Consider the following 26,385-nt stretch of genomic DNA (forward strand, 5'->3'; position numbering starts at 1 on the left):
TTATTTTACTTGTACATATCTATCCTATTTATTTTATTTTGTTAGTATGTTTGGTTTTGTTCTCTGTCTCCCCCTTTTAGACTGTGAGCCCACTGTTGGGTAGGGACTGTCTCTATATGTTGCCAATTTGTACTTCCCAAGCGCTTAGTACAGTGCTCTGCACATAGTAAGCGCTCAATAAATATGATTGATGATGATGATGATGATGAGAACTTTGAAAATGGGGAGTACAGTGGTGTGGGGGATTTAAAGAATGAGGAAGTTGCAGGATGGAGGAAGAGTGGGAACAAGGGGTTGGATGTGGGAAAGTTAGGAATGAGACACAGTGAGAAGGTTAGCTTGGCAGGAATGGTTAGAGACAAGCTAATCAGGCTGGACACAACCCCTATCCCACTTATCAATCAATCAATCAATCAATCGTATTTATTGAGCGCTTACTGTGTGCAGAGCACTGTACTAAGCACTTGGGAAGTACAAGTTGGCAACATATAGAAACGGTCCCTACCCAATAGTGGGCTCACAGTCTAGAAGACTGTGGCTTAGGGCTCACAGGGGTAGGGAAAGAGGGCACACACAAAAAATGAATTTTGCCTGTAAAAATAATATTAAAATCTATTGCATTGATTGGGTAGACATATAAATTCCTTAAGAGTTAACATAGATATGGCAATACCCTGGCCCTCCTTGAGTGTCTCTTCTTTGAGAGAGCATAAAAAGACTTAGTTCCTTCTCAGAACCACATTTCGAAATCACTGGTAACTCAAACTTCTTACAGACCAATTATTTTTCCTAAATTCCTATCCCCATGCGCAAAGTCATTTTCAACTTAAAGAAAGAAGTGTTTTCATGATGCAGGGCCGGGAGAGAGGAAGGACAAAAACAAAAATGACTTATCTGGCTCAAAGACTCGAGCATACTTTCTTTAGGCTTTTTCCTTTCTCTCTTTAGAATTTCAATAAATTTCAACTGGCTCCAGGCTTACTGTGAGAAATGTCATACCCAAATGGGTTTGGGCTTAGACAAATGAAAAGGGTCACAAGGAGAGAAAGAATATCACCAGTGGTAATGAGTCCTCGGCAGCATTTTTTCCCTTTCTGTCAATCCAACGTCAAATCCCCCTTCGGTTTCGCTCCAAAATAAATTGATGATGAAACTATAGCGGCGTTAAGTCGTCGGCAAAAATGCGGGAACAATGTATGTGAAAACCAGCCTCGTCCTTTGTCCTGAAAAATGCTTTGGCCTGTCCTGTCTGCTCTGTCAGAACAGGCTCAGGGTGAATCACAGCACAATGAAATCCGCTGCTCAGCACTGCCTTTTTACCTTCCCTAAGTGCTCCTCATGTCAGCTCTGTAAAAGTCTTGAAAGACTTACGTGGTCTTCCCTTTAACAGATCTCATTCACTCCGCTCCCCCCTTTGAGAGGGCCCGCACAGTGACTGATGCTGGATGGGAATCACTGTTTGAGGCCTTTCACTTCCATAGAGAAGGTTCCCAGAGAACTGTGTATTCAATAGCTTGGCAAGGAATTGTTCTTGGAGCCCCACTGAAGTACAGAGGATAATCAATGCAGCGGTGTGGCAATCGGCCATGACATCTTTAGTTTTCTCCAGGAGGCTAGCTAACTGCAGATTATTCCTGCTGGGGCAGCTCACTAGGGATTTGTGCTCTGTTAATCAACGACCAAGTTCTTACTCCACCTGCTGAAATTCATGTGGCTTTCTCTCTAATGGGCTTTCTGGTTCTTGAGTAACCCCTAGAACATTTAAAGACTGGAGGAGGTTCCCATCTAGACAGCAGCTCATTCAGTTTTGATGGGAGAAGGATGTAAATCCTCTAGCAGGACTCTTTCTAACTTACAAATCTGCTCCCTGATCACCAGGTCAAGTGATGTCAGCCCATCGTGTTCTGGGCTGGTTCCTCATCTCAGACTTGATCAGTCCTGCATCTCCATTATGGGCCAAAGCAAAACAAGCCCTTCGGGCAGGAGGTAATATCGATGTCCTTAGCTCAGGATTGGCTTCCCTGAACTGTGTGCTGCGGTTACCAGACTGGGAACCCCTCGGAAGTTTCTGAAGAGCCACCTGCTACTACACAGCCCTGGAGGGACCCTGCTCAGGGGGTAGCAGGTTAATCCTTCCGTAGCTTGCTGTTTGGACAAGTATTTCTTCTATCGTGCCAATCAGACAGCTAGGAGTCCCTGATCAATCAACAACCATTCTGTCCAAGGCCCTGAGGAGTAACAAAAAGTTTCGGGAGCAGGCCCGGAGAGAGTGTAACAATGGAAGAGAGGCTGGAAGGGTTTGGCTTCTGTCTTCCTGTCTGGCATCCCTACAAATCTCCCTAAGGCGATTCCTCTCTGGCCACCAATTCCATTCCCTGCCCTTCCCTTTAGTATGACAAAGGATGGCAAACTCTCCTCCGGTTAGACTGTAAACGCTTTAAGGAGGGGAACCTTGTTCTTTGCTTCTGTGATATGTTTAAAAGTCATTACTACAGCTCTGTCCAGAATAAGTGCTCAATAAATGCCATTGGCTGACCTGACGTAAATCCGAAAATCAAGTTCAACTCCTCAAATTACCCTCTATTTAGATTTAATATTGCGATAATATTCACGACTTATTAAAAGAGCACACACAAAGACAGAATGTATAATTTCCAGCTCAGCTAAAGGAAATATTCAGACAGAAAAACAAGCTTTTCTGTCCCACCATTGTGACAGGGATAATAATATTACTAGTCTCTGGGTATTCAAATGTTATATTTCAGATTCCTAGGGACTACAGTGGACTGCTGTACTCTATTACTCCATTCATTTATTTATTTATTTATTTATTTTACTTGTACATATCTATTCTATTTATTTTATTTTGTTAGTATGTTTGGTTTTGTTCTCTGTCTCCCCCTTTTAGACTGTGAGCCCACTGTTGGGTAGGGACTGTCTCTATATGTTGCCAGCTTGTACTTCCCAAGCGCTTAGTACAGTGCTCTGCACACAGTAAGCGCTCAATAAATATGATTGATGATGATGATGATGATGATGACTAAATCTCCATTTCTCACCTGAACATCTTTGTAGCTGCCTCGTAAATCCATGAGTCGGTGGTAAGCTTTGATGGCTTCTGAAAACTCTCCAACATCTGTGCTGGTAAGAATATAATTCTCCCAAATCTGCCAGTGTTCATAGTTGCATTTGAGAGCTTCTTGCAAGGTTCGAAAAGCTTTGAGTCTGTGGAAGACAAAATTAAAAAGATTATGTCCGTGACAAACTAATGTTCTTGTTAGCTATGAAGCACAATATTCGCATATGTAGAAAGAAGAGACACTATTCCTCAGAATAATTAATCAGGCAGCAGGTACTGGGGACCCAATAAATACCATGCATTATGGAGCATGGAGTTCAAGATGCGTTTGCTTCCGTGGAAAAACTTACAAACCACAGGGAGGAAAAAAAACACAATTCTTGTACACAATGAAGACACATTAAAACACAAATTCCAGAAATAGATAATCAAGTTACCTATTCCCAGGAAATTGGAAAGCAGTATGGCGTATTGGAAAGGGGACGAGACTGGGAGCCAGAGGACCTGGGTTCTAAACCGGCTCTGCCACCTATCCGCTATGTGACCTTGGGAAAATCACTTGATGTCTCTGTGCCTCAGTTACCTCATCTGTAAAATGGGGATTAAGACTGTGAGCCCCATGGGGGACGTGGATTGGGTACAACCTGATTAGCTTGTGTCTACCCCAGCGGTTAGTACAGTGCCCGGCACAAATTAAGTGTTGAACAGGTACCATTCAAAAAATACAAATGCTGAGATATTATTAGGCCGACTAAAGCTGGGTGGGTTAATTTAGGAAGGTTTCATGTTAGAGGTGAATTTTCAGGGAATCGAAGGAGGGCAGCGGAGAGGGTATTCACTGTAGGGGCAAAGGCTTGCAGAGAGGAGAGTCTTGTGCAGGGAAGCAGCTTGGCTCAGTGGAAAGAGCCCGGGCTTTGGAGTCAGAGGTCATGGGTTCGAATCCCGACTCTGCCACATGTCTGCTGTGTGATCTTGGGTAAGTCACTTCACTCCTCTGGGCCTCAGTGACCTCATCTGTAAAATGGGGATTAAGACTGTGAGCCCCGCGTGGGACAACCTGATCACCCTGTATCCTCCCCAGCGCTTAGAACAGTGCTTTGCACATAGTAAGCGCTTAACAAATGCCTATTATTATTATTATTATTATTATTATTATTATAATGAACGGGTAGGCCTGGCTAAACCTTAGAGAGCAAGAGTCAGTGATTAGCAGAAGCAATCAGAGAATATGAGAGCAGCAAGAGGTAGTGCAGCCTGCAGGAGACCTTCAAGCCCATGCTCACAAATTGTAATTAGCTGCAAGTGGCAGGCACTTTGATACCCGAGCCCCGCAGCACTTATGTGAATATCCTTATGTTCTACTGTTTCCCCTATCTGTAATTTATTTTACTGCCTGTTTTACTTCCAAGAAAACTCTATGGATACACTACCAGAATGACTGCAGGTGAAGGTGGGGTGTTTTGGGAGGGATGTGTCTATGCAGTCGCTGTGGGTTGGAGATGACTCAAATAAGACGAGACTTCCCCTGTAATAATAATAATAATAATCATGATGGCATTTTAGTACAGTGCTCTGCACACAGTAAGCGCTCAATAAATACGATTGAATGAATTTATTAAGTGCTTCCTATGTGCAAAGCACTGTTCTAAGCGCTGGGGAGGTTACAGGGTGATCAGGTTGTCCCACAGGGGCTCACAGTCTTAATCCCCATTTTACCGATGAGGTACTGAGGCACAGAGAAGTTAAGTGACTTGCCCAAAGTCACACAGCTGACAATTGGCGGAGCCGGGATTTGAATTTATGACCTCTGACTCCAAAGCCCATGCTCTTTCTACTGAGCATGGGCTACTTTCTACTTTCTACTGCTTCTGTGGAATGTAAGCTCCTAGTGGGCAGGGATTGTGCCTGCCAACTCTATTGTACCGCACTTTCCCAAGCGCTTAATACAGTGTTTTGCACCCAATAAGCACTCAATAAATACCACTGATTGATTGACTGAAATGGGAGGCACTGTTGGTCTCTGAGAAGGGGAGTGAGGTGGCCATCGCAAGACATACAACACATAATCTCATAAACGCTCAATAAATACGATTGATGATGAGTGTGGGTGTGTACAATGGATTGGATGGGGAACAAATTGGAAGCAGTAGAGCCTTCAGGGAAGTTATTTCAGTAAGTCAGGCTCCAAGCGGTTCGCTTCGCCGGTTAAGGCTGTTGTTGAGGGAATAAGGAGAAACTATGAGGCTACTCCTGTCGACAGGATTGAGGAAGATGGGAAAGGATGAATGTTTGGGAGGCAACAAATTCCATTTTAGATATCATGCAGACTTTGGATTAATGCAGTTGGAGAATCAATCTAATCAATCAATGGGATTTATTGAGAGTTGACTGTATGCAGAGCACTTGGGAAGGTACAATACAGTTGGTAAGCATGCTCCCCGCCAGTAAAAAGCTTGGAGGGAGGGAGGGAGGGAGGGAAGGAAGGAAGGAAGGAAGGAAGGAAGGAAGGAAGGAGGGAAAGAGAGAGAGAGAGGGAGAGGGAAAGAAAGAGAGAGAGAGAGAGAGAGAGAGAGAGAGAGAGAGAGAGAGAGAGAGAGAGGAGAGAAGAAACACTCCCAATCCTTTTATTTTCTCAATTTCACAGTAGCTAAACTACTGACAAATGTCCCAGAGCATTCCCTAGTCTTAATTTTCCACCTCTCATAAAAAGAAAAACGAAACTGCTCAATGTCATTACTGTTCCTCCCCAGTCATAACAACAGACATACTTCTGGGCCCTCTCTACCAGTGGCTCTGGCACATAGCAGCGGATGTCACTCCTTTAACTGTCTGGAGTTGAAAAAAAGGGCTTCCATGATCAGAGTCTCAAGTTAGCGCTTAATACAGTGCCTGGCACATAGTCTGCGCTTAACAAATACCATTCAAAAAAAAAAGGACTAAGGGATTTCTTTTTCCAGGTGCTTTTAGCAAGGCCCTAGCAATAAGTTGTTTTGGATGTTGATGCAAAGTATTCTCTTTATGAGTTAGCTTTGGCTTTTTGAGGAGCTAAAATTTAAGTTTCCTAAGGACAAACTGTTAGCTCTTTGTGGGCAGGGTTGACAGCTACCAGCTCTTTATTATACTATACTTTCTCAAGTGTTTAGTACAGTCCTCTGCACATAGTAAGCACTTAACAAATATCACTGATTGATTGATGGACAGAGACCCAGGTTTAGTAAGACTAGTACTGGAGTTTTCTGTCTTAACATCCCTGTAACCTTTCATTCTGAGGATCGTAAAGTGCTTAAATTTGTGTCTTTTGGGGGGAAGTTCACATGTTCTTATCTCATATAATAATAATGGTATTTGTTAAGTGCTTACTATTCATTCATTCATTCAATCAATCATATTTATTGAGTGCTTACTGTGTGCAGAGCACTGTATTAAGCGCTTCCCTACCCAACAACGGTCTCCCAAGCACTGTTCTAAGTGCTGGGGTGGTTACAAAATAATCATGTTGTCCCATGTGGGGCTCACAGTCTTAATCCCCATTTTACGGATGAGGTAACTGAGGCAAAGAGCAATTAAATGACTTGCCCAAGGTCACACTCGGAGCCGGAATTAGAACTCACGTCCTCTGACTCCTAAGACCAGGCTCTTTCCACTAAGCCACGCTGCTTCACTATCTGAATTCCTGAATTCTATCTGAATATCTGAATTCCACTTGCAGTTCTAAAGTTTGGTGTACTGTCACATTGTGGAAGAATGATAAAAGTAACATAATTAATACTTGTTAGTTGATCAGCTGGTTTATTGCATTCAATTCGGAATTGAGTGAATCACAGGCTAACTTTCAGAGGGGTTAACATTTTCCCATTATCACCCCATTAAGGTGCTTGGGGTAAGAGACACTAACGAGGTGAAAATTGAGAGTGGGATCCAAAGCTCATTTTTTATTTTGAGTTTAAGGGATTGCCTAATTAAATATTTTAGAGTAACCTTGACTTTGGAAAATTTCATAAATTAACAAATGCTTAACAAATGCTTTAGAATAAAATAAGTATTTCTTAAATGAAAAAAAAAATAACACCATTAAGACAACTCAAAAATTACATACAAAGACAGCCCTGATAACGATCACTCTTGGAACACTTAATACTACTGTATCCCAGTCTTCCTGGTGGCCCAAAACGCCTTGATCAATCAATCAATCAATCGTATTTATTGAGCGCTTACTGTGTGCAGAGCACTGTACTAAGCGCTTGGGAAGTACAAGTTGGCAACATATAGAGACAGTGCCTACCCAACAGTGGGCTCACAGTCTAAAATTTGTGATCACAATTTGTGCTCTTGTGCTTGGGAACTCAGGGAGCAGAGAGATCTCTATAATTAAATCAGAATCCAGCAATCAGTGATATTTATTGATATTTATTGAGGGCTTGCTGTGTGTAGAACACTGTAAGTTTGTAGAAGAGTACAGTACAACAAGGAGCGCAGCGTGGCTCAGTGGAAAGAGCCCGGGCTTTGGAGTCTGAGGTCATGGGTTCAAATCCGCGCTCTGCCAATTGTCAGCTGTGTGACTTGGGGCAAGTCACTTCACTTCTCTGGGCCCCAGTTACCTCATCTGCAAAATGGGGATTAAGACTGTGAACCCCCCGCGGGACAACCTGATCACCTTGTTACCTTCCCGGCGCTTAGAACAGTGCTTTGCACCTAATAAGCGCTTAATAAATGCCATCATTATTATTACTTTTAGACTGTGAGCCCACTGTTGGGTAGGGACCGTCTCTATATGTTGCCAACTTGTACTTCCCAAGCGCTTAGTACAGTGCTCTGCACCCAGTAAGTGCTCAATAAATACGATTGATTGATTGATTGATTATACAAGTCTCCACTCCTGGCTTCTGAAAGCTCTCTATCACCTTGCCCATTCTTACCTCACCTCCCCTCTTTCCTTCTACAGCCCAGCCCGCACTCCGCTCCTTTGCAGCTAACTTCACAGTGCCACATTTTCGCCTGTCCCGCCGCCGACCCCTGGCCCACATCCTTCCTCTGGCCTGGAATGCCCTCCCTCCTCAAATCCGCCAAACAATCACACTCCCCCGCCTTCAAAGCCCTCCTGAAGGCTCACCTCCTCCAGGAGGCCTTCCCAAACTAAGCCCCCCTTTTCCTCTGCTCCCCTCCCTTTTCTCTACCCCCCCCCCACAGCACTCGTGTATATATATGTAAATATTTATACTTCTATTTATTTACATTAATGATGTGTATATATCTATAATTTTATTTATACTGATGCTGTTGATGCCTGATTACTTGTTTTGACGCCTGTCTCCCCGCCTTCTAGACTCGGAGCCCATTATGGGCAGGGATTGACTCTATTTTTTTAGACTGTGAGCCCACTGTTGGGTAGGGACCGTCTCTATATGTTGCCAATTTGTACTTCCCAAGCGCTTAGTACAGTGCTCTGCACACAGTAAGCGCTCAATAAATACGATTGATGATGATGATGATGATGATTTGTTGCTGAATTGTATTTTCCAAGCACTCAGTACAGTGCTGTGCACACAGTAAGAGCTCAATAAATACAACTGAAGGAATTGAATGAATGAATGAATCTTTATGGCTACATAACCAGCTGCTCTATTTATTTATTTTACTTGTCCATATTTATTCTATTGATTTTATTTTGTGAATATGTTTTGTTTTGTTGTCTGTCTCCTCCTTCGAGACTGTGAGCCCGCTGTTGGGTGGGGACCGCCTCTATATGTTGCCAACCTGTACTTCCCAAGCGCTTAGTACAGTGCTCTGCATGCAGTAAGCGCTCAATAAATACAACTGAATGAATGAACCGACAGTCCAAATGGAATTCCACTTGCCCCACAAGGCACCGATGGGCAGGCTCCAGGAGAGTCCTTTATTTCAACATGAGACCCACAAGACTTTTTAAGCAGCAGTGAGTGAGGACTGTTACTCGTTCCAGTGGGGAATCACTGGATTATCAGAGCGTGATAAGGACATTCGTTTCAACTCCGCACAATCACTGGAGCAGCAGAGGGGCTGAGGATAAGTTTGAGGGTCTCCTGAAAACCGAGGTCTCTTTGCCAGCAGACCTTCAGCTGAGGTTGAGGCAGAGAAGAGAAGAAAGTCTGGCGTTAAGGGGATGTACCCTTTCCGATCACAAGCCCGGGCGACTCTTCTGAACACCTCTCAATTGGCACAACATTCCAGTGAGCAAGGTGGGGGTTGCAGGTGCTGATGTCGCTAGCATTCATTCAATTTTCAATTTTATTGAGCGCTCACTGTGCGCAAAGCACTGTGCTAGACGCTTGGGAGAGTACAATATAACAATAAACATTCCTGCCCACAACAAGCTCACTGTCTAGCCGGGGAGACGGACATCATGGATGCTGTTTTCTAGGCCACTTTGCTTCCAGCATCCCGGGCAGTGGCAGTCGGAACTGGGCCTATCCTGATCGGAGCCCGACTAGCTTCAGGTTACTCATCCCAATCCAGCATTACGGGTGCATAAGGAATACGGTATTCCTACATTATCGCTCACCACACTGCCTGCTCCTAATCATGTATAGGCACTACCTATAGTAGGTCTGGCTTCTCCTCTGGCCACGAGAACTGACATGTTACGACACGTCTCCCTCTCCATCCCCCCGCCATGTTACCTCCTTCCCTTCCCCACAGCACCTGTATATATGTATATATGTTTGTACATATTTATTACTCTATTTATTTATTTTACCTGTACATATCTATTCTATTTTATTTTGTTAGTATGTTTGGTTTTGTTCTCTGTCTCCCCCTTTTAGACTGTGAGCCCACTGTTGGGTAGGGACTGTCTCTATATGTTGCCAACTTGTACTTCCCTAGCGCTTAGTACAGTGCTCTGCACACAGTGAGCGCTCAGTAAATACGATTGATTGATTGATTGATTGATTCAGGTTACTCATCTCAATCCAGCATTACGGGTGCATAAGGAATACGGTATTCCTGCATTATAGCTCACCACACTGCCTGCTCCTAATCCTGTATCGGCACTACCATTTGGACGGGTCGAAAGCCAGGTGGGTCTGGCTTCTCCTCTGGCCACGAGAACTGACATGCTACGACATAAAATGCTAACTGCCTATGCAACAACTCTGCGGTCTTGATACGATAAACCTCTCTTTTCACATGATGCTTCAGAAGAAGCTGCGTGACCTAGTGGAATGAGCCTGGGAGCCAGAGGAGCTGAGTTCAAATGTGAGTTTTGTGTGATCTTTGTGTGATCCCCCTTTTAGACTGTGAGCCCACTGTTGGGTAGGGACTGTCTCTATATGTTGCCAATTTGTACTTCCCAAGCGCTTAGTACAGTGCTCTGCACATAGTAAGCGCTCAATAAATACGATTGATGATGATGATGATCTTGGACAAGTCACTTAACTTCTTTGGGTGTCCTAGTTTTCTCATCTCAAAAATGGGGATTCGATTCCTGCTCTCCCTCCCTCTTTGACTGTGAGCCCTGTTTGTGACCGGGACTGCGTCGGACCAGATTATTTTGAAGCTATTCCAGTGCTTAATACAATGCTTGTAAGTGTTTAATAAATACCATTATTATCATTATCACTATTATCATTATATACTTGCCTAAGCTAAGTTTACTGGGGGTGGCCCTGAGTGTTTTAATTCCTCACACTGATGAGCAATTTAACCCAACTTGACTAACAATAAATTGGATAAGGAACTGAATTTGGTGTTTCTGTTAAAAAATTATGGCTCTTTATTTTGGCCTTTTCTTCCCTGCAAATGGTGGCCTTAAACTCAAAGGCAATTTATAACCCAAGGAGAGGCAGACATTTTAGGCACGGTGATGGACACTTTCTAAATGCCCGGGGCCTCAACTTTTCAATGACGGGTCTAGAAATACTACTCTCCACATTCTCTTCAAAGCAGGTCCTCCTGGAATATAATTACCCTGTCTGAAGCCACGATTAGCTGGCAGGGTTTTTAGGTGTTATTTTTTCTAAGTTAGAATTTCTATGAATGACAACTAAATGCTCCTATCTGATGTACCTGATCTCAAGCGTTTGGGGGTTCCCAAAGGGAATGGCAGAAGCGGGTAGGTAGTGATTCACATACCCATATACGTTTACTGAAGTTGTATCTGTAGCATTTCACTTGAATGGACACAGTGTTTTGTAATCTTTTCAAAACATATCTTGCGGTTTTACAGACTTTCCTTATCTCCCAAACCTGACTCAAGTGAATATTAGTTTCATCTGGCTAGTACCGGTTTTCTGTTATATGAACTTCAACACAGAGTTGAAGTTGAGAAGCAGCGTGGCTCAGTGGAAAGAGCATGAGCTTTGGAGTCAGAGGTCATGGGTTCAAATCCTGGCTCCGCCACTTGCCAGCTGTGTGACTTTGGGCAAGTCAGTTACCTCATCTATAAAATGGGGATTAAGACTGTGAGCCCCCCGTGGGACAACCTGATCACCTTGTAACCTCCCCAGTGCTTAGAACAGTGCTTTGCACATAGTAAGCATTTAATAAATACCATTATATTATTATAGAGTTGTGATTTGGAATTCTTGCCAGTGATAATTAACCGTGCCTTCACCAACCACAGTAACAGAAGCTGCTCCTTGAATCTGAAAAAGATACGTTTTTGTGTTTGCCACCTTTTATGCAGATGCCTAATCCGCTTTTTTTTTTTTGAAATGACATTTGTTAAGTGCTTACTACGTGCCAGGCACTGTAACTAAATGCTGGAGTAGACAAAGCTAATCAGGTTGTACACATTCCATGTCCCACGTGGGGCTCACAGTCTTAATCCTCATTCTACAGATGAGGTAACTGAGGCCCAGTGAAGTGAAGTGACTTGCCCAAGGTCATGTAGCAGACATCTGGCAGAGCTGGAATTAGGACCGAGGTCTTCTGCTCTTCCACTAGACCACGCTGCTTCTTTCCTAATTTCCTAATGGTATGGAAGCAAAACGTTTGGTATGCCTAGCACATATCCTGCAAATATGCCACGTGGCTGCACGCTGCCACGAGAAGCAGCGTGGCTCAGTGGAAAGAGCCCGGGCTTTGGAGTCAGAGGCCCTGGGTTCGAATCCCGGCTCCGCCACATACCTGCTGTGTGACCTTGGACAAATCACTTCACTTCTCTGAGTCTCAGTTACCTCATCTGTAAAATGGGGATTAAGACTGTGAAGCCCCACGTGGGACAACTTGATCACCTTGTATCCCCTCCAGCGCTTAGAACAGTGCTTTGCACATAGTAAGCGCTTAACAAATGCCATTATTATTATTATTAAATATGGAAAAAAATGGAACTCTAAAATATAACTCATCAATAAGTGTGGCTGCATTAAGTTTGGGCAAGTCCTAAATCCTACATTCCAATTGGGTGGTACCTCGTGCAAACATGAAGGGAGTCTACAGTGACATTTTAAATACACCTTTTCATTGTAATCCTATCCTGGAGTGTGGTCTTTCGCTTTCCATAGTTCCAGGACTGAACCTGAACCCTGCCAGCACTTCCAACGAACAGAATCTCTCTGTTGCTGGGGGAATTGTGTTACAGTTAAAAGAGATTCTAAAATCATTTTTATCAAGACTATTATAACAAACACAAATCTTTAAAATAAGAAATGGCTCTGTACCATTTAAAAGAGGCCAACATTACTTCTGTGTAGATGGTGATAACTTTACATGTGGCTTTGTAATGCTTTTTCACTGACTTAAGTTGATATTCAACCTATTCCCACTGACAAGAACATCAACAGCCTACTATATTATCTTTTAGACTGTGAGCCCACTGTTGGGTAGGGACTGTCTCTATATGTTGCCAACCTGTACTTCCCAAGCACTTAGTACAGTGCTTTGCACACAGTAAGCGCTCAATAAATACGATTGATTGATTATATTCACATTGTCTTTCCTCCAAAGACCACAAATGAATGTCCTCAGTTCAGGAGGGATGGATGTTCTTCATGTTTCAATAGTAATGAGGGCCCAGTTACTTTTTCTCATTTTCTATTTCCCTCCTCCCTCCTTATTCCATGATCTCTGCCTCTCCTGCCTATTTCTCCTTGGAGCAAGCCAGGTATAGTATAGTTTTCATAGTAATAACAATAATAATAATTAGAAGAAGGAGGAGGAGAAGGAGGAGAAGTATTAGATGGATGGTACTTGTTAAATGCTTACTACATGCCAAGCATTGTTCTAAGCACTGGGGTAGATACAGGTTAATCAGGTTGGACACAGTCCCTGTCCCACATGGGGCTCACACTCTGAATCCCCATTTTACAGATGAGGTAACTGAGGCCCAGAGAAGTGAAGTGACTTGCCCATGGTCACACAGGCAGACAGGTTGCAGAGCCGGGATTAGAACCCAGGTCCTTCTGACTCTGAAGCCCGTGCTCTAGCCACTAGGCCACGGTGCTTCTTCAACTGCAGTGCAGAGACGGGAAATGATGGGTCAAAGCCACATGCAGGGCATCCTGGTCAAGCTGGGAGCTAAGCCAAAACTTTCTCCCGAAGTCAGGCCTCGCCCTTACCAGCTAGAGCTACATGTTTGGCTCCTTTAACCAGTAACCCACATTTTGTGGCTGAGTCAGAGGAGCAGAATGGCTTTTAACCTTTTGAATCAAGCTGAACCACTTCCAAATAATACATTCTGAATGCCCTTAAGCCTTCCCACGCCAAATGAAAACAGGTAGTTTCCTTATATAGTGAGACAGAGATTAGGCTCAGCAAGACCCAGCCAACTCCAATCATCTTGCTCCTGATGACTGATTCCCACTGCAGACACGAGGATCTGCTAAAAGGAGACTTGGCAAAAGGGGTATGGGTTGAATTTTATTTATTTTAGTTTCTTCTGTCCTCCCTGCGTAATCGCTACTGTCAATTTTCTCCGTCAAATGCTTCTTGAATGTGCTCAACGGTTTCTTGGGCTCAGACAATTAGAGACTACTACCATCACGGTAGAATGCCAGCTCGTTAAACACCCGCCTTCCATGCCCCTGGTCATCTGAACCCAGTTCCTCCTCCACTGGCCTTCACATTGACCCAGAAAATCCTCTGCAAGGTAGAGCATTTTGAAAGAAGAGACTCCAAAGAGGAAATGGGCCTGTGAACACTGCTAAGGACAAGCAGATAATGGTAATGATACTACTAATGATATTTGTTAGGCCCTCACTATGGGCCAAACACTGTACTAAGCGTGGGGGAGGACAGAAGATAATCAGGCCCGACCGAGTTCCTGTCCCAAGTGGGACTCATAGTCTAAGAAGGAGGGAGAGCAGGTATTAAACCCCATTTTACAGATGAGGAAATTGAGATCTTAAGCCTAATCCTGGCCCTACCATTTGCCCAAGGTCACACAAAAAGGCAAGTAGTAGAGCCAGGATTAGAATTCAGGTCCTCTGACTCTCAGGCCGGTGCTTCTTCCAGGAAATGATTGATTTAAAAAATTTGCAACAGAAAATGTCGCCCGTGGGACTAGGGGCAGACTGACGTCTGACATACCCTCAGCCTCTCAGATGGAGGAAGAAGTGAACGATCCAAAGGGCTCTCCCTCCTAGCTAGAAAAATCGATGAGCTACGGTAATTTTCTTTATTTAAATTATAGTCGAGTTCACAGACATCAATCCAGGGTCCGATGGAATACCCAAGCCGATATCTGATGGCTCCGTCTTCTATCTCTAGTCAACTTATATAGAGTTTCTAATTTTCAGGGGAACGTTGAATTGGATGGAGCCAAGTGTCGAGCATTGTCGCTACATATAAGAAGACTTGTCAGCCAGGGTCTTGCCCTTCCCCAATCACTGAATAATCTTTCTTCCTGCTGTGGTATCACCAACCTAAACTCAACAATGAGCTTTTCTTAGGGGAGACCACAGAGGGAGAATGGGTGAAAGAAGAGGTAAGGGGGCTCTGAAAAGAGACAACTGCCTTTTTTTAATGTAAATCATCTGACACACAATTTCAGCTGTCACAATAAAACAAGGGCTGGACACTCATTGGGGAAGCAAAGTTAAACATCAAAAATAGAGCAAGGCAGAGGCACACAAATGTACAGAGAGTGAATAAGACCATCAAGCAGTAAATATGAATTAAGGGGAACACAATCAAATACACAGAACTCAGACCTCAAAACTCTAAGAGCAAGATTTTGTGATAAAGGCAAAAATCTTTAAGAGACATATGCACAATTTCTTTTTTTGTCCTCTCTTCTGCTAATACTACCGAATATGGTAAAGCCAGCTAAGGAGATAGGACTCCACAAACAAAGCAGATTGTGATATTCTGAAGATCTCTGAACAGTCATACAATATTGTTATAGGAAGTGTTCAGGAAATTAGGTAATACAGTAATCGGTGGTTTTTACTAATTTTTTTTTAATGGTACTCATTAAGTGTTTGACTTTGTGTGATTCTGTGATTTTGTCAAGCACTGTTTTATGAGTTGGGGTAGATACAAGTTAATCAGAAGGGACAGTCCCTGTCCCACATAGGGCTCATGGTAGGAGGGAGAACAGATATTGAACCCCTATTTTACAGATGGGAAACTGAAGCACAGAAAAGATTACAGATTTGCCCAAGGTCACACAGCAAGCAAGTGGTGCTCCTAAAATTAGAACCCAGGCCCTCCGGCTCCGGAGCCTGTGTTTTATCTACTAGGCCGTAATACTTCCCATTTGTAAATGAGTATGGAAACCAAACATCATAAAACCATGAACTAATCAAGAGTGATTATGATGTTCACCATCTGGTAAAAATTATCTCCTATCTTAAAGTAATGCAATGAATGTTGACACATGAATCTAACAACCAGAAGACAATTCTGGGAGGAATTAAAACAGATTTTACATGAACAAAAGGGAGGAACAGAAAGCAATTTTAAAAAAGCAACTCTGTTTTGATTTGGGGCTGGTAAAGAGAAAGAGTGGTAATTTTACTACAGAACCTAATTCAGAGTTTTGTTTGTCATTCAGTCAGTCACTTAACCATTTGTATAATCTTTTAAATTGCTTTCTGCAAGTACCTAGCAATCAATCAATCAATCAATCAATCGTATTTATTGAGCGCTTACTGTGTGCAGAGCACTGTACTAAGTGCTTGGGAAGTACAAGTTGGCAACATATAGAGACAGTCCCTACCCAACAGTGGGCTCACAGTCTAAAAGGGGGAGACAGAGAACAAAACCAAACATACTAACAAAATAAAATAAATAGAATAGATATGTACAAGCAAAATAAATAAATAAATAAATAGAGTAATAAATATGTACAAACATATATACATATATACAGGTGTTGTGGGTACTCTGGTACAAGGTACTCTGCTCCCAGGAGATGCTTCCCACAGTGCCCTGAGCAGAGTAGACATTTAATACATCTTGTCCGAAATGATTATGATAATGGCAAAGAGGGGGAACTGAGTAATTCAAAATTTTAACATTGTAAATGGGATGAAACTATTTTATAGACAATAGTCTATCTAAGGACCATGTCCACTAATTCTAATTTTACTTCTCAAGCACTTGGTACAGTGCTCTGCACAGAAAAGGAACATGCAGATACTACTGATTAATAGATTTAATGGATTAATTTAAAGACTGGAAAGATATTTCGCAAAGGAGTTGGGGAAGAGGCTGGGTTTTGCTCAGCATTATTTTCAAACGATCCAACTGTGTCTCGGTCTGCACTTTCTAGCCTTCGTTCTCTCCCTCACAGTCCTCCTCCCAATCCCCAAATCCACCAGACCAATTTTAAAGCCCTTCTAAAATGCCATCTCCTTCAGGAAGTCAATCAATCCATCGGATTTATTGAGCACTTAACGAGATGCGGAGCACTGTACTAAGCGCACGGGAGAATAAAATATAACAGAGTTGGTAGACGCTGCCCACCATGAGCTTACAGTCTTCCAGAAGCAGTGCTGCCTAGTGGAAAGAGCACAGGCCTGGGGGTCATAGGGCCTGGGTTCTAATCCTGGCTCTGCCGTTGGTCTGCTGTGTGATTTTGGGCAAGTCACTTCGCTTCTCTGTGCCTCAGTTCCCTCATCTGCAAACTACGAATTCAATACCTGTTCTCCCTCCTATTTAGATTGTGAGCTCCATGTGGAATCTGATTCAGGGAAGCAGCATGGCCTAGTGGACAGAGCACGGGCCTTGAGAGTCAGAAGGACCTGGGTTCTAATCCTGGCTCCACCTCTTGTCTGCTGTGAGACCTTGGGCAAGTCACTTCACTTCTCTGTCCCTCAGTTACCTCATCTGTAAAATGGGTATTTAGACTATGAGCCCTGTGTGGGACAGGGACTATGTCCAACACAATCAGCCTGTATCGACCCCAGCGCTTAGTACAGTGCCTAGTACATACTAAGCACTTAACAAGTGCCACAATTACTATTATTACAGCGCTCAGCACAAAGTAAGTGTGCGAGTCACTTAACTTCTCTGAGCCTCAGTTCCCTCATCTGTAAAATGGGGATTAAGACTGTGAGCCCCCCGTGGGACAACCTGATCACCTTGTAACCTCCCCAGCACTTAGAACAGTGCCTTGCACATAGTAAGCGCTTAATAAAGGCCATTATTATTAACGAAGACCACACATTATTATTTATTAATTCCCAACACCTCATTAGTAACAACACAATATCCATCCACTAATTTATTTTACTCCTTTTCTCAACACTTGAGTACACTGTAATTTGGAGTTCTATTTTGTGTGTTAATGATTTATGCTGCCACCTCATCCTGATATAATTCCAGCTCCACCACTTGTCAGCTGTGTCACTTGGGCAAGTCACTTAACTTCTCTGTGCCTCAGTGACCTCATCTGTAAAATGGGGATTAAGACTGTGAGCCCCACGTGGGACAACCTGATCACCTTATATCCTCCCCAGTGTTAGAACAGTGTTTTGCACATAGTAAGTGCTTAACAAATGCCATCATTATTATTACTATAATTGAACTACTCCCTGATATAGCCTCCTATTCACACTATTTGAAAATAAACTTTTTCTTTCCATCTCGCCCTTTAGATTGTGAGCTCCTTGAGGGCAAGGACTATGTTTTGCTCCTGTAGCACTCAGAGTTCAGGACTTCGTGAAGATGTTCAACACAGTGTTAGGACAAGTACCCGAAAAATACCCCTGGCTGCCTGGTTGACTGATTGACCTGGACGACAAGATAATACATTAATGAAATTCACAGACTGGGAGGTCCTACAAACTGGAGAGATCAGTGAGCTACAGACAACACTGAAAAACATCTGTAAAAGGGCCAGGAGGTCTGATATGGAAGGAAGTGGTATGACTGAACAATAACAGACTCGCAGAACACAATTCTGAAGCATAGTTACATGGTTAGAGAAGTCATTTCGAAAATAACTATTGTGAAAATGCAATTTAGTAGCTGGACATGCAGAAGAATCATGCCAGAGCGGCCTGGGTTTTGAAATAAGGAAAATGGGAGATGGAATGGGTTGGACCCATTATTATTTTGTATGTAAGTAGCCCGGCGCTTAGCATAGTGCTTGTTGGTACGTAGTAAGTGCTTAACTAATGCCACACTTATGATGATTAGGCTATTTAGGTTGGGATGGAAGACAATTCAGGGGTAGAGCCTGAATTGTTTTTTGTATGTGATTGTCACACATAAATGAGAAACAGATCATCAGTCATCTATTCTGAGAAGAAAGGGAGTGACACTCCCTTTCTTACTACATCACGTGTGCACTGTGGTTCATTTCACCCCGGGGGGAACCTCTCCAAGGAATTGGCAAAACTCTGGCTTGTTTTAACAAAGAACAATGTCATGACAAAAGTAATAACAGCAATCATTTGCACAGTGCTTGTCTTTAACACAGGAAACAGAACTGGCCAATGGTAATAATAATCGTGGTATTTATTAAGCGCTTACTATTTGAAAAGCACTGTACAAAGTGCTGGGGTATCAGGTTCCACAAGAGGCTCACAGTCTAAGTAGGTGGGAGAACGGGTATTAAATCCCATTTTGCAGATGAGGGAACTGAGGCAGAGACTTCACTGAGTTGCTCAAGTCACACAGCAGACTGCGTGCCCACTGTTGGGTAGGGACCGTCTCTATATGTTGCCAACTTGTACTTCCCAAGCACTCAGTACAGTGCTCTGCACGCAGTAAGCGCTCAATAAATATGACTGATCGATTGGCAAAGCCGGGATTAGAACCCAGGTCCTCCGACTCCTAGGCCTGTGGTCTTTCCACTAAGCTATGCTATTTTCCATGGTACAGCCACTCTGTACGCAGAGTGTTAATACCTGGAATGCTGAGGAATTTGGTCGAAGTGGTTTGGGGCTAGAGAAAGGAAAAAAAAAGTCTGGAACCAACTTCTATAACTCTGAAGCTGAATGGGGTCCCATCAGGAACCATCCTGAGATGACGGGGGCATGAACGCAATGATTTACTAGGTCTTTCCAATCATTCTGAAGCCTTGGTGATTTATAGCTGATGTCACAAATGAGTCAAAAGCCGCAAGACGGGAAGGGGAGGAAAGCGGGGAGGGAGGTGGGGGAGAGAGGGTGATTTACCTCTGGATTCATCACTGTTGCACAATAAGCGATTCATAAAGTCAGCAAAAGGGGAAGAGGGCAGAGAGGGCAGGGTAAGGGAGATGGGGAAATGAACTCTAAACCACAGAGCTGAACCCACAAGACTGACAGACTTCAAGTCTGGGCACCATAGAGTTGATGATCCTTGGCTAACTGCACTTAGATCATCCTGCCATTGTGGCTAGTCTTTCTTTCTCTCTCTCTCTCTCTCTCTCTCTCTCTCTCTCTCTCTCTCTCCCTCTCTCTCTCCCTCTCTCTCTCTTTTTCTTTCTTTCTTTCTTTTTCTTTCTTTCTTTCTTTTTCTTTCTTTCTTTCTTTCCTTCCCTCCCTCCCTTCCTTCCTCCCTTCTTCTTTCTTTCTTTCTTTCTCTTTCCTTCCTTCCTTCCTTCCTTCTTTCTTTCTCTCTTCCTTCCTTCCTTTTTCTTTCTTTCTTTCTCTTTCTTTCCTTCCTTCCTTCCTTCCTTCTTTCTTTCTTTCTCTCTTCCTTCCTTCCTTCCTTCCTTCCTTCCTTTCTTCCTTCCTTTCTTTCCTTCTTTCTTTCTCTCTTCCTTCTTTCTTTCCTTCCTTCCTTCCTTTCTTCCTTCCTTTCTTTCTTTCCTTCTTTCTTTCTCTCTTCCTTCCTTCCTTCTTTCTTTCCCTTCCTTCCTTCCTTTCTTTCTTCCTTCCTTTCATTCTTTCCTTCTTTCTTTCTCTCTTCCTTCCTTCCTTCTTTCTTTCCCTTCCTTCCTTCCTTCCTTCCTTCCTTCCTTCCTTCCTTCCTCTTTCTTTCCTTCCTTCTTTCTTTCTCTCTTCCTTCCTTCCTTCCTTCTTTCTTTCCCTTCCTTCCTTCCTTCCTTCCTTCCTTCCTTCCTTTCTCTTTCTTTCCTTCCTTCCTTCTTTCTTTCTTCCTTCCTTCCTTCCTTCCTTCCTTCTTTCTTCCTTCCTTCCTTCCTTCTTTCTTTCTTTCTTTCTCTTCCTTCCTTTCTCTCTCTCTCTCTCTTTCTCTCTCTCTCTCTCCTCTCTTTCTTTCCCCAGTCAATCAATCAATCAGTTAATCCCTGCTATTTACTGAGCTCTTACTATATGCAGTACACAGTACTAAGCACTTGGGAAAGTACAATACCACAGAGTGGGCATAAAAGATACCTGCCCAGAAGGAGATTCTGGGCTATGAGGGATGATATTAAATCTGCCAAGCTCGCTCTCTTCCTCCCTTCAAAGCCTTACTGAGAGCTCACCTCCTCCAGGAGGCATTCCCAGACTGAGCCCCCTTAGTCCTCTCCCCCTCATCCCCCCCACAGCACCTGTATATATATATTTGTACAGACGTATTGCTCTATTTTACTTGTACATATTTACTATTCTATTTATTTTGTCAATGATGTGCATCTAGCTTTACTTCAATTTATTCTGATGACTTGACACCTGACCACATGTTTCGTTTTGTTGTCTGTCTCCCCCTTCTAGACTGTGAGCCCGTTGTTGGGTAGGGACCGTCTCTTTATGTTGCCAACTTGGACTTCCCAAGCGCTTAGTACAGCTTTTTGCACACCGTAAAAACTTAATAAATTCACTCATTCATTCAATCGTATTTATTGAGTGCCTACTGTGTGCAGAGCACTGTACTAAGCGCTTGGGAAGTACAAGTTGGCAACATATAGAGACGGTCCCTACCCAACAGTGGGCTCACGGCCTAGAAGAAATACGATTGAATGAATGAATGAATGAAACAGATTACAGATAAGGGAGAGAGAGGAGATTAAAACATGTTTACAGAAGTATTGTGCAGCTAGGATGAGTGTCTAAGTGCTTAATGGGTAGTCAGCCAAGTACATGGTCCCTGCAGAGAGGAGGGTAGATAGGGAAGATGAAGGGCTTAATGTGGGAGAGCCTCTGGGCTGATGAATGCAGTGCTCTGCACACAGTAAGCAGTCCAGATCGCCCTACTCAAGGGTTTCCAGTTGCTGCCCCTTTATTCACCTCCGCATCAAACGTATAGAGACGGTCCCTACCCAACAGTGGGCTCACAGTCTAGAAGGGGGAGACAGAGAACAAAACCAAACATATTAACAAAGTAAAATAAATAGAATAGATATGTACAAGTAAAATAAATAGAGTAATAAATATGTACAAACATATATACATATATACAGGTGCCGTGGGGAAGGGAATTTATTATTATTTATGTTAGTCTTTAAAAGTACTCCCAATCCATCCAGTAATTGTGGAAAGGCTTCCTTACCCAGATTGAGGAAAAAATTCATATTGGGTGAATAAGACTGCTGTGTTCACTTTTAGACTGTGAGCCCACTGTTGGGTAGGGACTGTCTCGATATGTTGCCAACTTGTACTTCCCAAGCGCTTAGTCTAGTGCTCTGCCCACAGTAAGCGCTCATTAAATACGATTGAATGAATGAATGAATGAATGAATGAATGAATCAAACAGAAATTGGCTTTAAATCACTCAGTCAGCTAGCTACTTCCTACTTTACCCTGGCCTGCAGGCTTTGCATCTCTATACCACCGATTCACTGATTCCTGTCTGAGCGTTTTTTTTTTTTTTTAAAAAAGGTAATAATAATTACGGCATTTGTTAAGCGCTTACTATGTGCCAAGCACGGTTCTAAACTCTAGGGTACATACGAGGTAATCGAACTGTAGCACTTGGGGCTCACAGTCTTAATCCCCATGTTACAGACGAGGTAACTGAGGCGCAGAGAAGTTAAGTGCATGGCTTAGTGGAAAGAGCACGGGCTTGGGAGTCGGAGGACGTGGGTTCTAAACCCAGCTCCGCCACTTGTCTGCTGTGTGACCTTGGGCAAGTCACTTCACTTCTCTGTGCCTCAGTTACCTCATCTGTAAAATGGGGATTAAAAGTGTGAGCGCCCTGTGGGACAACCTGATTACCCTGTATCTACCCCGGTGCTTAGAACAGTGCTTGGCACAGAGTAAGTGCTTAACAAATACCATAATAATTATTATTATGATGAAACTATTTGCTGTACCTTGATCTCACCGCCTAACCCAAGCCCATGTTCTCCCTCCAGCCTAGAACTCCCTCATCCTCCCTCCCCAAACACCCTACCCTTAAAGCTCTCATGAAATCACACCTCCTCCTCTCCCCCTTCTAGACTGTGAGCCCACTGTTGGGTAGGGACCGTCTCTATATGTTGCCAACTTGGACTTCCCAAGCGCTTAGTACAGTGCTCTGCATACAGTAAGCACTCAATAAATACGACTGATTGATTGACTAAGCCTTCCCTTCCCCTACTCTCTCCCCCTTGGGCATTGCTTATGCTGTTGGATCTGTACCCTTTGATATTCGCTCCAGCCTCAGCCCCACAGCATTTATGAAAATAATAATAATAAGATTTGTGGTATCTGTTAAGCTCTTACTATGTGCCAAGCACTGTACTAAGCGCTGGGGCGGATACAAGCATATCAGATTGGACACAGTAGTCCCTGTCCCACGTGGGGCTCACAGTCTCAGTCCCCATTTTACAGATGAGATAACTGAGGCCCAGGGAAGTGAGGTGACTTGCCCAAGGTCACACAACGGACAAGTGGCGGAGCTGGGATTAGAATCCATGACCTTCGTACTTCCATGCCCGTGATCTATCCACTACGCAATTCTGCTTAATGTCAGTTTCCCTCTTTAGACTGTAAGCTCGTTGTGGGCCAGGAATGTCAATACCAACTGTCAGTACAACGGTACAATACAAAGTACAGTTATTTTCCCAAGCACTTAGTTCTGTGTTCAGTACACAGAAAGCACTCAATAAATACAACCGATTGATTAACTGCCATAGTGTGGGGTTAATCTACAAGAATTAAGGGGAAAGAAGATCATTAAGCAGCTTTGATTTTAAGACTTTAAATCTATTTTAATATCTGTTTTCTTACTTGATTTGACAATTGTTTCATGTTCAACAGAACAGCATGAGTTCATGAGCTCTTCTCATGAAGAGCAGCATGGCTCAGTGGAAAGAGCACGGGATTTGGAGTCAGAGGTCATGGGTTCAAATCCCAACTCCACCATGTCTGCTGTGTGACCTTGGGCAAGTCACTTAACTTCTCTGAGCCTCAGTGACCTCATCTGTAAAATGGGGATTAAGACTGTGAGCCCCACGTGGGACAACTTGTTCACCCTGTATCCCCCCCAGCGCTTAGAACACAGATCTGCACATAGTAAACGCTTAACAAATGCCATTATTATTATTATTATTCTCATCTGGCAAATTTTAACATTAAAATCTAGAATGAAAACTTGCATTTTCCAAGAGAATTAAATATTTTGCATCAAGAGAATAGTTTAAAATTTCCAATCATGCCAAATGGAAGATAGTCTGATTAAGCCAAAGTGGGGTGGGAGTGAGAAAGTGAGGTCCCTTGTGGAAAAGACAAGTTCAGTGTTGAAAGAGAAAAGCAGATGTATTTACTCAGGAAACAATGTTCTTGAATATGTTTGAAGTACTTACTTCTGTTTTAATCTGATATAAGCCGTTGATAAATTGTTCCAGGCCTCAGCATTCTGAAGTGATAATAAAGAAATCAGTTATAAAAACAAAAAAACAGTTATGAAAACAAAACACCATATCTCATTTGGGGGGAAACAGTTACACCATAATAATGTTCATATTATTGTGGCCTGCAGGTGTTAGTTTACAGACTGTGTAATAAGCTTAAATTGTGACAGAGAAGATATAGCAACCCACCCATTAAGTTTTCCTTTTAAAAATCGAGAGATTTTTACGCCAAGTTGTCAAATTAGTTTCTCGAATGACATGGGTTCAACATTGTGTTGGCATTTAGTAATTGAGAGAGGATTTATATTACTTGTATTTTAATTTGGAAAAGTTTCACAAAATTGAGGGAATGGAATCTGGCAAAATTTTGCCCCATTGTAAAGGGATGAGTCCCGTTTCACAAAACTCTTACTGGGAAATTCTGATCAATCAATCAATTGCATTTATTGAGCACTTACTGTGTGCAGAGCACTGTACTAAGCGCTTGGGAAGTACAAGTTGGCAACATATAGAGACAGTCCCTACCCAACAGTGGGCTCACAGTCTGATGGGCAAGTACCAGTTCTTTTTCTGCTATCCAAAGTGAAACTAGAACCTTCAATAAAAAATTCAGTGACTGCCTTTCCCATAACATGAAAATCTGATCATTACGACCGGTGAGCGGTAACTTATTAGGGAATTTAAATAAGGATACAGCAGAGGAAAAAGAAGGATAAATCAGACGTACATCAGGTTCCAATGTCACGCAGCGCTGGAATGCTTTTGCGGAACCTCCGTAGTCTTCCAGTGCTAAATAGGCACAGCCAAGAGAAAACCAGACCCCGAGCTGTAGAGACAAAAAGAGCAAATTCGCCGTCAAAAACAAAGTGATCCTTGTCAAATTGCACAGGAATGAACTCTTAGCAGGAGGGAAATGCTAATCTCAAACTTTTTGAAATTGGCTATTTGAAGTTCTTCCTTTTCTACAGGTTCTGAAGATTTTTTTGGCCCTCATTTTCTAAGACCAAAAACTCTGTTACGTGGGATCGTGGCCTGGTGGAAAGAGCACAAGCCTGGGAGTCAAAGGACCTGGGTTCTAATTCTGCCTTCACCAACTGTCTCCCGTGGGAACTTGGGTGAGTCCCTTAATTTCTCGACACTTCAGTTCCCTCATTTGCAAAATGAAAATTCAGTACCTGTTCTCCCTCTAATTTTGACTGTGAGCTCCATATGAGACCTGACCCTTTGGTATCTACCCCAGCACTTAGTAGTGTTTGGCACATAGTAAGCGCTTAATGAATACCACGATCATTATTACTATTACATCAAAAAAGCTATGGAAGTGCAATCTTTTGTGCCTAAGTAGTAAAAGAATGAAGGTTGTTTTTAGTTCTAATTCCAGTCTACGTTAATGCATTTTATCTGATTTTATGATGATGGTATTTGTTAAGCGCTTACTATGTGCCAAGCACTGTTCTAATTTGAAACCCTATTCATTAAAAAAAATAAGGAAAGTCTTTCTTCCTGGGATTTAGGAAAGGTAGCTTCCATTTGAAGAGGAAAATACGGTTCAATATAAATTCTGAATATTCACGTAAAATGACACTAGAAATGTGTCCAGTAATTTAACATGTACGGTCAAGAACTGTCAGTCAGTCAGTCAATCATATTTATTGAGGGCTTACTATGTGCAGAGCACTGTACTAAGCACTCAGGAGAGGACAATATAACAATACAACAGACACATTTCCTGCACACAACAAGCTTACAGTCTAGAAGGGGCAGCTTACTCCTTATTTAACTTTACAGCATCCTTCCAGAGAGGAAAGATGAAGGAATTATATTAAGGAATATTACGGAATTCCTTATTCGTAAGGAATTCCTTATAATTAAGGAATTTCAGGGACTATTACGGAATTCCTTATTTGTAAGGAATTCCTTATAATTAAGGAATTTCAAGGAATATTACGGAATTCCTTATTTGTAAGGAATTCCTTATAATTAAGGAATTATATTAACGGATATTAAGATATAAAGATATGAAGGAATATTAAGATTAAGATATTAAGACTGTGAGCCCATCGTTGGGTAGGGTTTGTCTCTATTTGTTGCCGAATTGTACTTTCCAAGCACTTAGTACAGTGCTCTGCACATAGTAAGCGCTCAATAAATATGATTGAATGAATGAATATTAAGCTTTTGCAAACATCCAGCAAGCATACAAAACTTCTATCCTAAAAGACTCCATCTGGCA

At 42.7% G+C, this 26,385-nt stretch overlaps 1 protein-coding gene across 1 annotated transcript in view; it reads right to left on the bottom strand.

The window, feature by feature from the left end:
- The window catches only part of TTC27 (tetratricopeptide repeat domain 27), a 264,277-nt gene that overhangs the window by 24,375 nt on the left and 213,517 nt on the right, over nucleotides 1-26,385 (bottom strand). Inside the window, 3 exon segments of the mRNA XM_038747964.1 lie at nucleotides 3,060-3,225; nucleotides 24,105-24,157; nucleotides 24,880-24,978. Of these exon segments, the coding sequence (XP_038603892.1) occupies nucleotides 3,060-3,225; nucleotides 24,105-24,157; nucleotides 24,880-24,978 (318 nt within the window).

This window comes from Tachyglossus aculeatus, chromosome 1, assembly GCF_015852505.1.
Source record: "Tachyglossus aculeatus isolate mTacAcu1 chromosome 1, mTacAcu1.pri, whole genome shotgun sequence".
NCBI classification, from domain to species: domain Eukaryota; kingdom Metazoa; phylum Chordata; class Mammalia; order Monotremata; family Tachyglossidae; genus Tachyglossus; species Tachyglossus aculeatus.